The sequence below is a fragment of the Salvelinus namaycush genome, chromosome 23 (genome assembly GCF_016432855.1).
Source record: "Salvelinus namaycush isolate Seneca chromosome 23, SaNama_1.0, whole genome shotgun sequence".
Lineage (NCBI taxonomy): Eukaryota > Metazoa > Chordata > Actinopteri > Salmoniformes > Salmonidae > Salvelinus > Salvelinus namaycush.
In genome coordinates, this window is record NC_052329.1 from 28,665,977 (window position 1) to 28,683,716 (window position 17,740).

Sequence of the window (17,740 nt, forward strand, 5' to 3'; positions counted from 1 at the left end):
AATCAGCATATTTTAGCCTAAACTAAACCTATGCCTACTATGGGAGAGTGTATTTGTTTTGAGAGCTTACATCGTCCTATTTGATGTAAAGTCAAGGTATAATTTTAAAGGAGATGATTTCTGACAGAGAGACAGGCAGGTGCTATCACGGAACATCACGACCGTGAAGCAAAAACGACCAAATCAAAACCTAAGGTTTAAGTTCCTCAAAGGGCACATGATGGTGGCGAGGATGGCGAGCTGCGGAGCCGCTTGTAACCTGGATGAAGGGTAAGCATCTTAAATACATAGCCAAATAATGGCGAGATTTAGTCTTGCACGTAGCCTATATATGCATGAGGTTGCATTCACACTGACAAATATGTGCGCCGCAATGTTCTGTCGAATCCGGAAAGAGCTCTTCCTTTGTTGCTGCTTGCTACCCTTAGCTGGTAACTTAGTTCTCGATTTATAAAAAAAACATATAAGACCCAAAATAGTTGCAATCATGTATTTTTATTTTATTGAAGACAGACCCCAAAAGTGAGAGGGGACGCCATGATCGCGTTGTAACGCACAAGATGCTGTGTTGTTGACTGATCATAACACAAACATGCCCATCGCCCAAGCAATATGGCTATACGGCGAGTTACAACTATAGAACGATGTTATTCTGTTGGCCAACACAATGCAACAATCATTTTTGGGTTCTCAATAAAACCGTCCCTTTTAACTTGAAAACGAAACCACTTGCGTGTATCCGTCCTTCACCACTGCATTTTTCACTGTCAGAGTTAGGCTATTTTGTCTCAAGATGCATTGTTTCAGCTGTTTAAAAGCGTGCCAACCAGGTCGTTCTTCATTAAACACCTGCCATGTGAAAGTGCTTGAATATAGTAAAGGGAAACTAGCTTCGTTGTTATATGTATAGGAGCATCGATGTACCAAATAATATACCATATATGGTATATACCATACCATGTATCATATAATCGTCTTGAATTAGGCTATTGGGACTTTTTCCAGTGAAGCTTGATCGTCAAGGACTATTTAATTTTTAACCCATATCACTTCTGTAACCACAGTGTTACTACAATTATTGTAATGTTTTATACCGTAAAATGTAGTTGTAGAAATGTAGAAAACGTTCTACATTGTCCCCTTTGTGTAGTAAATGATGAATAGTGTTTGTGTGGTGAGTAACCATGAGCCCCAGGGCAGTTAAAGGTGATAGATGGTGACTTATATCCAAGGGGAACACTAGGTCAATAGTTATTGTGGTTTCCTGGTTTTCTATCACACCACAGGCTGCTGGAGAAACAAGACACATTTGGCACCTTGCCACCATGCCACACTCTTTTGCCACTGACTTAAATAATCAACATTCTGGTTAGACAATTCAACGCTCAAATCACTGAAGAGGCTTGAGTGTCACCGAAGTGCTGACATATATACAGTACCAGTCAAAAGTTTGACACACCAGCTCATTCCAGGGTTTTTCTTTATTTGTACTATTTTCTACATTGTAGAATAATAGTTAAGACATCAAAACTATGAAATAACACATATGGGATCATGTTGTAACCCAAAAAGTGTTAAACAATGTCACGGATTCCTCTGGAACTTTCATTGCGCACACCTGGCCCCTATTCCCACTGATTGTGTTTGTATATATGTGCCCTTTGTTCACCATGGTGCTGTCCATTATTGTTACTATGGCCGTTGGTGCGTGTGAGTACCTGTGCTGTGTGTTTTGGGCTTTCATGCCCTTGTGGATTGCGCAGATGATTACGGGTCTCGTCCCGTGTGTTAATCATTGTGCGCTGGTGTCATTTATTCGAGATACTCCTCGCTCGTTTGTTTGGGTTTCAATCCTGTGTTTTTGTTATGTGTTTGTTTGGTCTTCGTCGCCGTAATTTGGGGCTTAATAAAAACCCATATTACGCATTCCTGCGTCTGCCTCCCGAATCATTTATATCGATGTGACAAACAAAAAACAATTTAAGATTCTTCAAAGTAGCCACCCTTTGTCTCGATGATAGCTTTGCACACTCTTGGCATTCTCTCAACAAGCTTAACCTGGAATGCTTTTCCAACTGTCTTGAAGGAGTTCCCTCATATGCTGAGCACTTGATGGCTGCTTTTCCTTCACTCTGAGGTCCAACTCATCCCAAACCATCTTAATTGGGTTGAGGTCGGGTGATTGTGGAGGCCAGGTCATCTGATGCAGCACTCCATCACACTCCTTCTTGGTCAAATAGCCCTTACACAGCCTGGAGGTGTGTTGGGTCATTGTCCTGTTGAAAAACAAATGATAGTGCCAACCAGATGGGATGGCGTATCGCTGCAGAATGCTGTGGTAGCCATGCTGGTTAAGTGTGCCTTGAATTCTAAATAAATCACCGACAGTGTCACCACCAAAGCAACCGCACACCATCACACCTCCTCCTCCATGCTTCACGGTGGGAACCACACATGTGGAGATCATCCGTTCACCTACTCTGTCTCACAAAGACACAGCGGTTGGAACCAAAAATCTAAAATTTGGACTCATCAAACCAAAGGACAGATTTCCACCGGTCTAATGTCCATTGCTCGTGTTTCTTGGCCCAAGCAAGTCTCTTCTTCTCATTGGTGTCCTTTAGTAGTGGTTTCTTGGCAGCAATTTGACCATGAAGGCCTGATTGACGCATTCTCCTCTGAACAGTTGATTGTGAGATGTGTCTGTTACTTGAACTCTGAAGCATTTATTTGGGCTGCAATTTCTGAGGCTGGTAACTCTAATGAATTTATCTTCTGCAGCAGAGGTAACTTTGGGTCTTCCTGTCCTGTGGTGGTCCTCATGAGAGCCAGTTTCATCATACTGTAGCGCTTGATGGTTTTTGCGACTGCACTTGAAGAAACTTTCAAAGTTCTTGAAATGTTCTGTATTGACTGACCTTCCTATCTTAAAATAATGATGGACTGTCATTTCTCTTTGCTTATTTGAGCTGTTCTTGTCATAATATGGACTTGGTCTTTTACCAAATAGGGCTATCTTCTGTATACCTTGTATACCTTGTCACAACACAACTGATTGTCTTAAATGCATAAAGAAGGAAAGAAATTCCACAAATTAACTTTTAACAGGGCACACCTAATTGAAATGCGTACCAGGTGACTACCCCATGAAGCTGGTTGAAAGAATGCGAACGGTGTGCAAAGCTGTCATCAAGGCAATGGGTGGGTACTTTGAAGAATCTCAAACATTTGTTTAACACTTTTTTGGTTACTACATGATTCCATATGTGTTATTTCATTGTTTTGATGTCTTCACTAGTATTCTACAATGTGTATTAAATAATGAGTAGGTATGTGTCCAAACTTTTGACTGGTACTGTAGATATTCAATTATACTGAACAAAAACATAAATGCAACATGTAAAGTGTTGGTCCGATGTTTCATGAGCTGAAATAAAAGATCACAGAAATGTTTCATTCGCACAAAAAGCTTATTTCTCTCAAATTTTGTGCACAAATATGTTTACATCCCTGTTAGTGAGCATTTCTCCTCTGCCAAGATAATCCATCCACCTGACAGGTGTGGCATATCAAGAAGCCGATTAAACCGCATGGTCATTACACAGGTGTACCATGTGCTGGGGACAATAAAAGGCCACTCTAAAATGTGCAGTTTTGTCACACAACACAATGCCACATGTATCAAGTTTTGAGGGAGCGTGTAATTGGCATGCTGACTGCAGGAATGTCCACCAGAACTGTTGGCAGAGAATTTGATGTTCATTTCTTTAACATAAGTTGTTTTAGAGAATTTGGCAGTACGGTCAAGCGGCCTCACAACTGCAGACCACGTGTAGCCAGCCCAGGACCACCAAATCTGCCTTCTTCACCTGCGGGATCATCTGATTGGCTGGGCCTGGATCCCCAGTGGGTGGGCCTTGCTCCCTGCAGAAATGTCCACCAGAGATGTTGACAGAGAATAGAATGTTCATTTCTCTACCATAAGCTGCCTCCAACGTTGTTTTGGAGAATTTGGCAGTACGTCCAACCGCAGACCACATGTAACCACGCCAGCCCAGGACCTCCACATCTGGCTTCTTCACCTGCAGGATCATCTGAGACCAGCCACACGGACAGCTGATGAAACTGAGGAGTATTTCTGTCTGTAATAAAGACCTTTTGCGGGGGAAAACTAATTCTGATTGGCTAGGCCTGTTTCCCCAGTGGGTGGACCTTGCTCCCGAGTAGGTGAGCCTAAATGTATTTATTTAAATTGACTGATTTCCTTATATGAACTGTAACTCAGTAAAATCGTTGAAATGTTGAGTTTATATTTTTGTTCAGTATACATAAATATACAATGCACAATACCTGCAGAATAAATGACCCCTCATGAAGGCATAACGTTTTATCCTCATACTTGACAGTTTAGTGTATCATTAATGTTGTGACTGAAGGTGTGTGATATGTTAACCTACTGAGGTACACAAGGCTAAATTGGAGCTGTGACAAAAACTATAACACTAGAACTAACTGACTATTGCCTATCTCTTGTTCACAGGCTTTCAGTGTGCTCATGTAAGGCTGTAGGCAACATGCAAAAACTGTGGCCTTATCGCACCACAGAGACACAGACAGAGAGAGAAGGGGTGAGAGAGACAAGAAAGGAAGGGGAGGGTTTTGTTTTGTATGAGTGGGAGAGAAGTAAGAGATGGTGAGAGGCCAGGGTTGAAGAAAGGGCAAAGAGAAATAAAGAGAAAGAATTGACAGAGAGATGAATAGAGGCTGAAAGTATAATAACACAGGGCGAGACCCAGATGCAGATGGTTCTCTGATATTTATTAAACAACAAGGGGCAGGTCGAGGACAGCCGAAAGTTCATAACCAGGTCAGAGTTCCAAACGGTACAGGGAGGCAGGCAGGCTCAAGGTCACGGCAGGCAAAAGGTCAAAACCGGGAAGACTAGAAAAGCAGACAAGGAAAAAGCAGACGCACGGAAAAACACGCTGGTTGACTAAACAAGACACGGTGAACTGACAGACAAACAGAGAACACAGGAATAAATACCCTGGGAATAATGGGGAAAACGGGTGACACCTGGAGGTGGGTGGAGACAATCACAAAGACAGGTGAAACAGATCAGGGCGTGACAGAAAGTCACGGGCAGAGTACATGTGTGAATATGACTGCCATGGAAATGTATAACAGTTGTGTTGTGATACAGAAACCTGTTGGCTGTGTCGAACATTGACCTTGAAAAGTAAACAGTTTTTCCTGTACTCCTGTCTGAGGACAATGAGGATGAGGACCACTAGCTTGTCAGGTTTCATTAAATCTAAAAGAGTGACAATATTCACGACACAGAACTAGAAATGGCCTATGCATTTTGGTCACAATTCAATCATTGTTTCAGGACCTTATCTGCAGGCACCATGCACAGTTATCATGATTAATTACTTTCTTATTATCAAAGAGGTTGTAAACACATGCCAACTTAGTAAAGTGTTTTTACTATATTCCTAATCTCCTCTGTGGTAAAGGACTAAAGACTACACTTGAGTCAACTCTGGCTTTTGATCACCTAAGGGCAGTATTTTTACGATGGAGTAAAATAAAAAAATACATACTGTTGACCTAGTTCTCTGTGCATGCTGAACTTGTTCACACAAGTCACAGACTGAATCACCAAGCGGCACGCTTTGTCTGAGGCTGAGAGACAACCTCTGGATGATACACATTATTATGGGTTATATAAACCTGTAACACTGCTAACTGCAAAACCCTTCCCTTTGTGTCTTGATGTTAGATCAACTTTTGATGTTTTCTGATACTGTCTAGCACTATTATTGGCCAGTTCCTTTCCATGGCTTTGCAGTACCAGCCGTCCAACGCTAGTGTGTAAAACTGGGTCAGTATGTATGGGGTGGGGGTTCCACACCACACTGGAGGATGGGCTGATGTCATGAACGTGAGATTTTGGCAGCTTCTCCACTTCCTGTTTTTGTGCCTCAGTTGAATGAGCATTTGTCTGTACATCAGAGAGAGGAAGTGAAGACAGAGATGGGTCTGCAGCTGGACAGTTCAGCTCCACCCACTCTTCTCCACACCCATAATCCCCTCCCCCACTGGTCCATAAACTGAAGTTGTATTCTCTTAATTCCATTTTGATAACGTCTTGGGATGTACTTATCATTTCCTTTCTCTTTTAACCAACAGAGATGGAGACATCCCTGCCCCTGACCAGAAGGGTAAGCACCGTTCGGTCTTTGTTTGATTGTGCATGAAATGTTTTGTTTTGTCTCATGTGGCAACAAGTTCTGAATTAATGTGATCTTTAATTAGACCAGCAGATGGCAGTCAACACCAGTAACAATATCTCTCTCTCTGTGTGTGTGTGTGTGTGTGTGTGTGTGTGTGTGTGTGTGTGTGTGTGTGTGTGTGTGTGTGTGTGTGTGTGTGTGTGTGTGTGTGTGTGTGTGTGTGTGTGTGTGTGTGAGATGTACATTGGGCTGATAAAGCAGGCTGTCTGAGAGTAGACGGAGTGGATGTTAGATGAGGCAGAGAGCGATTGGAGGCATATGAGAACACAGATGGAGAGATGGGGGGAAAAGAGATAAGGGGAGAGGGAGGGAGAACGAGCAAGAGAGAGGGACGTTTGTAGAGCAGAGAGAGAGACCTGGCTGGTTCTCAGTCTGAGATGAGGCTCCCTGCCCCAGAGAGGACAGGCTCCATCTATTAGCTTCCCCTCTGCCAATGCCAGGCTCTCAGCTAGAAGGCCTGACCCAGACTCACTCCTGCTGGGTACAGATACCCCTGGAGCTAGCCATGTCTGTACACCAGGGCACCAGTTCACTTCACTCGATCTTACCAGGTAGGCCATAGTTTAACTTTAGATTAGGACAATTATTGATAATAACCGTGAAAAAATATATATTCTTAATACATTAATTTTAAGATAGGGGGATTCAACTTTATTTTCAAGTAGATATAGTTTACCCAGTAGCAGTTATTTTATTTTAACATGAAAAGGGTAAAGTTGGTAATCATTTTACAATGATTTGGGTGGAAAAGCTTGATTTACAGAAGTTCCAAGAAGTCAAAAACATTTGCTTTTGAGAAGTTTTCGCCAAAGCTGTGTTGTATTCATTAGGTATCCCGTAGATTATTTTCAAAGTGGCATTATGATGCATTACAAAATATATAAAAATTCTACAAAAATGACAATCATAGCAGTAATTGTGACCATTTGCATGGCAATTAATCGTTACACAATCATTACAGCCCTACTTTAGATGCACTTACAGTATGAAGCATACAATTTATAAGTCATTCTGAATTTCTGAATGAGAATATCTGCTTCTGTAAAGTTACAGCTCTGACACAGGGGCCCTCAGCACTATACATAGAAAAACCACAGACATATCACTGAATTACAACACGCTCATATACATACTGTATCCAGTTTGCATTCATCTACATTAGTGAGGAATCAGAGTGGAAGTTTCAGATGAGCAATGTGGTGTGATGTGAGTGAAGACGGAATACACTGATGAGCTCATCAGAATGAACTTAGTCACAGTTTGACAACAGAAGTGCAATATTTAGATAATGCTCAGTCAGACAGTAAATAAAAGGCTACAAATCGATAATGTATGATATTCTTTTTCTGCCGTTTCTTAGCAATAGGCCTAGGGTAGACATCCTTCAGAAAACTCTCAGGGGATGGGCTGGAGTTGTTTGGGGCCAGTCCCCTGGGGTTTTTACATTTTCTATTTAGCTAGCCAAGTCAGTTAAGAACAAATTCTTATTTACAATGACGGCCTACCGGGGAACAGTGGGTTAACTGCCTTGTTCAGGGGCAGAACGACAGATTTTTACCATGTCAGCTCAGGGATTCCATCCAGCAACCATTTGGTTCCAAGCCCAACGCTCTAACCACTAGGCTACCTGCCGCCCCAGGTTACTGTAAACCTCTCTGCATTATGGGTAAAGTGGGGTGGAAAGATGGAGAGAGGAGAGTTCCTAATTCCATATTAACCCCTTACCCAAGACATCTCTAATAAAAGTTAATTTGTTACAGATAATCTGACTGAAAATGATAACAGTGGCTCAGGTGGACACAGCTTTGCAGTATGTTTGTATTTTCCTCGTATAGAGTGAGGTTTCACTCAAAGAGAAGCCCCCCCCCCCCCCCGTGAACACTACTCAAACAGAACTCTAATGGTCTCTGAGCTGCATATAGACCCCCTCTCAAGTCATGTTTGAACTACCAATCAATTTCCCTCACCCCTCTTTATTTGAAAGTACACTTAGAATGAGAAACGTTTTCAAAGTTCGTCCCTCCATGTCCTATGGATTTTTCTGACAGACAATGCAGGGACATCTACAGAGGAGAGTTCTGAAGAAGAGGAGGACGAAGAGGAGGAGGAGGATTCTGGTGAGCGGCTGCTAGAGATCAAAAACTCTCCATCACAGTATGAATCTTCAGGCTTTATCCAACCCTCTAACATAACGTTCTCTCTCTTTGTCTTTCAACAGACGGCTCTGCTGAGAAAGAAGAAGGAGGTGAGAAAAACACAGCCCTTGTTCTGTCAGCTTCATCAAAATAATTTACAATCTGTGATGATACACGGTCACACCAGCACCTGGCTTGTGTCTTTACTCAGTCAGTTAGGATCTTTTTTTTTAGAAATAATTGTATTATTTTTTGTCTTGTCCCAGTAGAATCCGAGGAGCCTGACGTTGAGGGTTCCTGTAATGGTGAGTGGGAACTAAAACGTCAGACACAATGCCTATATCTGCCTTATCCTGCCTCTGAAATACAGATGAATAGCCTCTTTCACCTCACAATGTCCTGAGTAGAATGATTGCTCCTCTCCCCCAACTTCCTTCATGAGGAGTACGGTAACTTATCTCTCCACAGAGTCAGAGTCGGCTCCTCAACCTGATGCAGAGGTTTCCCTTGCTAAAGGTATCCTCAGTTTGACAAGTCATTCTACTACCAAATGTTTCGCTTTTTCCACAAAATGTCGAGCTATCCTAGACAAAGGAGATTGTAATGGTTGAAAGGCTAGAGAGAGGATATCTGGGTGCATTCATAGGTTTATGAAAATGTGTCTGCAAATCATAGTCTGAGAGGTAGAGTACTCCCCTAGAGGGAGTGCCTAGTTTGACTTTTGACCTCTCCTTTGTCAGATGTGCCCCCCAAGCCATGCTGTGAAAAATGCAAGGCTGTCCAGCGGGTAAGTACATTTGTTTGATTGTGGAATTGAATGATAGTTGTGTAAAAAAGCTTCAGAGACATACAGTATGGCTGTAGACTCACTAGAGGAACAGGGGCTAATCTTAGTACCATGTCTGTTTCTCAATCAGAGTCAAGGCAATGAACTGGTTACTCCCAGGAGGATCTCTAAAGGACGCCTACAGTGAGTAGCTGTTCTACCTGTAGCCTCGTTCCTTCTCTTTCTCTTTCTCACTCAGACTCTCCTCTCTCTCTCTCTCTATTTTCTCCATCTCTAAATCTCTTACTCTCTTGCTTACTAAGTAAGTAACCTCTCTTTAAAAAATAAAAAAAATCCCCAAACCACTAATGCCTCTCCTGCTGAGTGTCTGTCTGACTGGTATGAGTCTGTCCATCTCTGGTTCTGTGTGTCAGGGTGCAGCTGGAGGGAGAGGGGACATATGAGTGCTCCGTCACCGGCCTGGTGTTTGAGGTGTCAGAGAGAGTACTGATCCGCTACTCTGTCCTGTCCTGGTCCAAGTTCGGCATGTTCCTCAGGGACTCCTGGAGGTTCGCTGGGCCCATCTTCAACGTGGACTGTGTCAACAGACCCTCATCCATCCTCACCTCCATCCAGTTCCCTCACTTCCTCTGCCTCACTGATCCCGACAGTGAAATGACCTTCAGTGTCCTGCATATGAAGGACAGCTGTCCGGTGATCGAGCCCTCGGTAGACCACTCTGGCAGCCATGTAAAGTGGCGTGTGTCGTCCCTGTCCCCGGTGGGGCCCATTGTCCAGAGCAGCAAGCCTGTAGAGCACCACGGGGTGGTCCTGGTGTTTAAGGAACTTGCTCTGAACAACTCCTACTCCTTTCGCATCTACCTGGCCACCAACAACTCCTCCGACATTAAGGTGAGAGGGACACAGGGTGTGTGTGTGTGTGTGTGTGTGTGGATCATTACAGTAACATCTTACTGAGTCAGAGCAAAGAAATGAACATGATCAGAGGGATTGTCATGCCCACTGGCCTGACCTCCTGGCACTCTGACTCACACTGTGGTCTCTACTGAGGGAAATCACAAGTCACACTGGAAGTCTGCGGTCTGTTTATTTGTGTGTATGTGTGTGGTGATCAAGATGAGTTCATTTGTCACTGTATCAGAGGGCATTGGTGCATATTAATGAACAGATGATTGTGTATTGATTTGTGTATCTGTATCTAGGAAAAACTCCATCCAAAAGATGGAAACCCCAAACCTCATACATTAGATCTGAATCTAGCCCAGTGGGCAACACTGGTTAAAATGACTGTTTTTCCAACTGGTAGGTTTATATTGGGATAGTAACAACATGTGATATCAAATATAGACCACAGTCAATATTTACTCTGTGATATTACACCGTCTCTTTGGTCACATGTCACCCAGTTCCTGAAATGTGGTTTGAGCGCTGGTGGTGTGTGTATTAGTGTGATAGTAGTATCAGTGGTGAGGGGAATGGCTGAGTGACTGAATGCCTGAGCTCAGCAGAGACCCACATCAGAGCACTCAGCTTCAGAACAGTCCATTTAACCCTGCCTAACTGGCCAGGGAAAGGAGTTGTTGACCGTTAGGGGAACAATAAGAAAGGTTTTCCATCACACACCAAATTGACCATGGAAAACATCTCCGTCCACCAGCTCCCAGGTTTCCTGAACAGGGAATAGTTATCCCCGCTATTGTTACTATTATTGGAATCTCTCGCTTACCTATAGTAAATCACTGGTCTACTTCTATCTATTCCTTTGTCTCCCTGCCTCTCTTTCTCCTCCTCTACCCCTCCCTCACTCCAGGACATAGGGAAGGAGGTGCGTTGCGCCAACAAGCGTTATCTGAAGGTAGAGAAGCCACCCACCTGTAAGTTGGATGAGAGGAGGTACCGCCTCATGAGTGAACCAGAGGGAGACATCAGCCCTGCGGTGAGGGTTCATTCACCCATTACTGCATAACCAGTAAGCACTGACCTACAGTACAGTTGAACTCAGAAGTTTACATACACCTTAGCCAAATACATTTAAACTCGGTTTTTCAAAATTCCTGTCATTTAATCCCAGTAAATATTCCCTGTCTTAGGTCTGTTAGGATCACCACTTTATTTTAAGAATGTGAAGTGTCAGAATAATAGTAGAGAGAATGACTTATTTCAGCTTTTCTTTCTTTCATCACATTCCCAGTGGGTCAGAAGTTTACATACACTCAGTTAGTATTTGGTAGCATTGCCTTTAAATTGTTTAACTTGGGTCAAACGTTTAGGGTAGCCTTCCACAAGCTTTCCACAATAAGTTGGGTGAATTTTGGCCCATTGCTCCTGACAGAGCTAGTGTAACTGAGTCAGGTTTGTAGGCCGCCTTGCTCGCACACGCTTTTTCAGTTCTGCCCACAAATTTTCTATAGGATTGAGGTCAGGGCTTTGTGATGGCCACTCCAATACCTTGACTTTGTTGTCCTTAAGCCATTTTGCCACAACTTTGGAAGTATGCTTGGGGTCATTGTCCATTTGGAAGACTCATTTGCGACCAAGCTTTAACTTCCTGACTGATGTCTTGAGATGTCTTGAGCTTCAAAATATCCACATAATTTTTCTTACTCATGATGCCATCTATTTTCTGAAGTGCACCAGTCTCTCCTGCAGCAAAGCACCCCCAGAACATGACACAGTCACCCCGTGCTTCACGGTTGGGATGGTGTTCTTCGACTTGCAAGCCTCCCCCTTCTTCTTCCAAACAGTTCTATTTTTGTTTCATCAGACCAGAGGACATATCTCCAAAAGGTACAATCTTTGTCCCCATGTGCAGTTGCAAACCTTAGTCTGGCTTTTTTAATAGCGGTTTTGGAGCAGTGGCTTCTTCCTTGCTTAGCGGCCTTTCAGGTTATGTCGATATAGGACTCGTTTTACTGTGGATATAGATACTTTTGTACCTGTTTCCTCCAGCATCTTCACAAGGTCCTTTGCTGTTGTTCTGGGATTGATTTGCACTTTTCGCACCAAAGTACGGTAATCTCTAGGAGACAGAACGTGTCTCCTTCCTGAGCGGTATGACTGCTGTGTGGTCCCATGGTGTTTATACAGTGGGGAGAACAAGTATTTGATACACTGACGATTTTGCAGGTTTTCCTACTTACAAAGCATGTAGAGGTCTGTAATTTTTTATCATAGGTACACTTCAACTGTGAGAGATGGAATCTAAAACAAAAATCCAGAAAATCACATTGTATGATTTTTAAGTAATTAATTTGCATTTTATTGCATGACATAAGTATTTGATCACCTACCAACCAGTAAGAATTCCGGCTCTCACAGACCTGTTAGTTTTTCTTTAAGAAGCCCTCCTGTTCTCCACTCATTACCTGTATTAACTGCACCTGTTTGAACTCGTTACCTGTATAAAAGACACCTGTCCACACACTCAATCAAACAGACTCCAACCTCTCCACAATGGCCAAGACCAGAGAGCTGTGTAAGGACATGAGAGATAAAATTGTAGACCTGCACAAGGCTGGGATGGGCAATAGGACAATAGGCAAGCAGCTTGGTGAGAAGGCAACAACTGTTGGCGCAATTATTAGAAAATGGAAGAAGTTCAAGATGACGGTCAATCACCCTCGGTCTGGGGCTCCATGCAAGATCTCACCTCGTGGGGCATCAATGATCATGAGGAAGGTGAGGGATCAGCCCAGAACTACACGGCAGGACCTGGTCAATGACCTGAAGAGAGCTGGGACCACAGTCTCAAAGAAAACCATTAGTAACACACTACGCCGTCATGGATTAAAATCCTGCAGCGCACGCAAGGTCCCCCTGCTCAAGCCAGCGTATGTCCAGGCCCGTCTGAAGTTTGCTAATGACCATCTGGATGATCCAGAGGAGGAATGGGAGAAGGTAATGTGGTCTGATGAGACAAAAATAGAGCTTTTTGGTCTAAACTCCACTCGCCGTGTTTGGAGGAAGAAGAAGGATGAGTACAACCCCAAGAACACCATCCCAACCGTGAAGCATGGAGGTGGAAACATCATTCTTTGGGGATGCTTTTCTGCAAAGGGGACAGGACGACTGCATCGTATTGAGGGGAGGATGGATGGGGCCATGTATCGCGAGATCTTGGCCAACAACCTCCTTCCCTCAGTAAGAGCATTGAAGATGGGTCGTGGCTGGGTCTTCCAGCATGACAACGACCCGAAACACACAGCCAGGGCAACTAAGGAGTGGCTCCGTAAGAAGCATCTCAAGGTCCTGGAGTCTCCAGACCTGAACCCAATAGAAAATCTTTGGAGGGAGCTGAAAGTCCGTATTGCCCAGCGACAGCCCCGAAACCTGAAGGATCTGGAGAAGGTCTGTATGGAGGAGTGGGCCAAAATCCCTGCCGCAGTGTGTGCAAATCTGGTCAAGAACTACAGGAAACGTATGATCTCTGTAATAGCAAACAAAGGTTTCTGTACCAAATATTAAGTTCTGCTTTTCTGATGTATCAAATACTTATGTCATGCAATAAAATGCTAATTAATTACTTAAAAATCATACAATGTGATTTTGGGGATTTTTGTTTTAGATTCCATATCTCACAGTTGAAGTGTACCTATGATAAAAATTACAGACCTCTACATGCTTTGTAAGTAGGAAAACCTGCAAAATCGGCAGTGTATCAAATACTTGTTCTCCCCACTGTACATGCGTACTCTTATTTGTACAGATGAACGTGGTACCTTCAGGCGTTTGGAAATTGTTCCCAAGGATGAACCAGACTTGTGGAGGTCTACAATTTTTTTTCTGAGGCCTTGGCTGATTTCTTTTGATATTCCCATGATGTCAAGTAAAGAGGCTCACCTCTTTACTCGACATCATGGGAATATCAAAAGAAATCAGCCAAGACCTCAGAAAAAAATAATTGTTTGACGGTAGACCTTGAAATACATCCACAGGTATGCCTCCAATTGACTCAAATGATGTAAATCAGCCTATCAGAAGCTTCTAAAGCCACAATGTAATTTTCTGAAATTTCCCAAGCTGTTTAAAGTCACAATCAACTTAGTGTATGTAAACCTCTGACCCACTGGAATTGTGATACAGTGAAATATAAGTGAGATAATCTGTCTGTAAACAATTGTTGGAAAAATTACTTGTGTCATGCACAAAGTAGATGTCCTAACCGACTTGCCAAAACTACAGTTTGTTAACAAGAAATTTGTGGAGTGGTTGAAAAACGAGTTTTATCGACTCCAACATAAGTGTATGTAAACTTCCGACTTCAACTGTATATACGGTACATTGAGTGGACAAAACATTAAGAACACCTTCCTATTGAGTTGCACCCCCTTTTGCCCTCAGAACAGCCTCAATTCGTCGAGGCAGGGACTCTACAAGGTATGGAAAACGTACCACAGGGATGCTGGCCTATGTTAACTCCAATACTTCCCACAGATGTGTCAAGTTGGCTGGATGTCATTTGGGTGGTTGACCGTTCTTGATACACATGGGAAACTGTTAAGTGTGAAAAACCCGGCAGCGTTGATGTTCTTGACACAAACCGGTGCGCCTGGCACCTACTACCATACCCTGTTCAAAGGCACTTAAATCTTTTGTCTTGCCCATTCACCCTCTGAATGTCACACATACACAATCCATGTCTCAATTCTCTCTAGGCTGAAAAATCATTCTTTGACCTGTCTCCTCCCCTTCATTTAGACTGATTGAAGTGGATTTAACAAGTGACATCAATAAGGGATCATAGCTTTCACCTGGATTCACCTGGTCAGTCTGTCATGGAAAGAGCAGGTGTTCTTAATGTTCTGTATACTCAGTGTATGTACAGTATGTACTAAGTGCATTTATTAATATATCTGTGTTGTGTGTATTTGGTGTCCTGCAGGACTTGCCATTCACGCTGGCCGTGACTAAATTGAAGGGATATTTTGAGGTGTTCTTTGAGCAGCCCCCACCTTTCAAGATCTCCCTCGTAGAGACAGATTCCGACCAGACTGTGTGGTCAGCCACCATCAGAGAAGGTACGTACACACCTGCTGTGCATCTGTCTGTAATGTGTTGTGGGTTAAGGTGCAGGATATTAATGTATCTTCCTCTCAGGTGACTGTGTGGACAATACAGTTGAAAAGCCAAGGAAACTGACAGATAGTAAGTTTGTCATTTTTGTTTGCCCCTCTCAATATCGGCATCAACAGTTCACTTTATTCCCGTGTATGTTCTAGATATCAAGTTCTCAGTACACAAGCACTTTTCATCCAATCATAAAGTAGCTTTTGATTGACAAAGTAGCTTTTTTTCTCCTCTTCTGTAGACAGGAAGAGAAGCACAAGCACATCAGAGGAAGAGTTGCCCAAAAAGAGACGTCGATGTGCAGATGAGTCAGGTGATGGTTTGAACACTTCCATTGTGTCATTTGCTGTTAATAGTGTGGTCTTATTCCTGTTGAGTTGCTGTTCAGTCGCCCTGAATAAAACCCTTAAGTCTGACGTTCCTCTGTTGTCCCCAGACGGAGTGCGGACAGTGCAGGTCCCAGACGTGTCGTCCAAGCAGCTGATGCAGGTGGCTAAGCGGCAGGGGAAGGAGTGGAAGCAGGTGGCTATCGGTTGCCTGGACCTGTCCTCCAAAGAGCTGGACGATATACAGGCCAGTGAGGAGGATGTCATTATGCAGAGGTACAGTAGATAGATATAGTATCTGGACCCTTAAAACTAAACTTAATATTTCTCGCCAGCCATTATTTTGGGCATTTCTCATTGAAGCATTCTTGGTTCACCGATCATTCAATAATTGTACAATAACTTACTTTCTTTGATTCATATTTTTGGTGATGATTTCTTTTTTAGATAATGTGACCCTAAATGTGACCCTCAACTTGTTTTGTGTTGGGTTTCAGGTTTAAGGCGTTGGAGCGCTGGAAGACTGGCAGGTCAAATGGTCAAGCCACTGTCACTCACCTCTTGATGAGCCTACAGGAGCTGGATGACCTGCCCAACGAGGTCCTCAAGACACTGCAAGGTTAGAGACACACATTAGACTAGAGCCACAAACACTCAATCACCTGTCTGCACACACATATTTGTACTCATTCTTGTCTCCTACTAACTTACACCAATTTCTGTCTGTCTGTCTCTTTCTGTCTGTGTTCTCCTCAGATATGATGGACAATAAAGCTGCCGAATGAGATATATTTTGCTTCCCAAGGTCCCTGCCTTTCCGCAGCCCTATCGTCAATGAGCCAGAGAGACAATGGGAAAGAGACGTTTGAACTCTTGCCTTGAAGACAGAAATCCCTCTGCTTCTGCTGTATGGCAGGGGTACTCTTACCCTACGAGGTCCGGAGCCTGCTAGTTTTCTGTTCTACCTGATAATTAATTGCACACACCTGGTGTCCCAGGTTTAAATCAGTCCCTGATTTGAAGGGAACAATGAAAAAAATGCAGTGGAACTGGCTTCGAGGTCCAGAGTCGAGTTTGAGGGCTGTATGGAGTAGGATGAAAGTTGCCTCTAGTCCAGGGATGGGCAACTTCAATCCTCAGGGGCCGGAGTGGTGTCACATTTCTTCCCCATCCCTAGCTAACGCAGCTGATTAAACTAATGGCATTCTAAACTGAAGATCATAATTAGTTGAGTATTGGAGTCAGGTGTGTTATCTGGGGCTGGGGCAAAAGTGTGACACCAATCCAGCCCCCGAGGACTGGAGTTGCCCGTCCTTGCTCTAGAGCACAGGTGTCAAACTCATTCCACGGGGGGCCGAGTGTCTGCGGGTTTTCGCTCCTCCCTTGTACTTGATTGATGAATTAACATCACTAATTAGTTAGGAACTCCCCACACCTGGTTGTCTAGGGCTTTATTGAAAGGAAAAACCAAAAACCTGCAGACACTAGGCCCTCCGTGGAATGAGTTTGACACCCCTGCTCTAGAGGCTGATCTAAGGTCAGCTTTGCATACCTCCTTCATAAATTGAGGATGGTACATTGATCCTAGATCAGAAGCATTATGTGTCCCCTGCCATTGCCTAGGTAGGGCAGAGCCGGCACACCAGCCTAGCACTGTCAACCCCTTCCAGCCCAAGAGAATTGGGATTCAATTGCCTTCAACTGATATGTTTGATTTCTGCAGGCCTGGATGCTAGAGCTAGAGAACTTTGTGCCCTGCCTAGTAGTGATGCTTAGTAGTGGGAAACCCTGGCTTTTCACCCCTCATGTTCTCTCAGGATTTCAACGGGAGTTCAACAAAGGCGTAGAAAGAGAATTACACCACAACCTTTAATCTTGAATGGTTATGTTCTTAGACGTTCACAAATGGTCCATTAACCTGGAATAATGCAGGCGTTATGTAGAGGTACCCCAAACAGCCAGGAGCTGATGCTGCGACCTGCGGTGCAGTGAAGACCTCATGTCATAGATGAGCTCTGGGAAATAGGTAGCTAATGTGTAGCCAGTAACAGACATGTTGCTGCAGTATGGAAACTGCTAACACACTTACAGGGCTGTTGTCTCAAACATTGTATATTTTGTATTTGG

The 17,740-nt window shown here is 43.6% G+C and overlaps 1 protein-coding gene across 1 annotated transcript; it reads left to right on the plus strand.

Annotated features, from left to right (window-relative positions):
- The first annotated feature begins 232 nt into the window (after window positions 1-232).
- si:dkeyp-97b10.3 lies at window positions 233-16,873 on the plus strand. The gene is made up of 15 exons (XM_038961822.1): window positions 233-270; window positions 6,196-6,227; window positions 8,348-8,416; window positions 8,518-8,544; window positions 8,704-8,739; window positions 9,175-9,221; window positions 9,352-9,404; window positions 9,635-10,112; window positions 11,032-11,157; window positions 15,103-15,238; window positions 15,318-15,365; window positions 15,529-15,600; window positions 15,724-15,889; window positions 16,111-16,232; window positions 16,370-16,873. The coding sequence occupies exons 1-15, from the start codon at window positions 233-235 to the stop codon at window positions 16,396-16,398; spliced, it is 1,479 nt and encodes a 492-aa protein (XP_038817750.1). The 3' UTR covers window positions 16,399-16,873.
- Window positions 16,874-17,740: the final 867 nt, after the last annotated feature.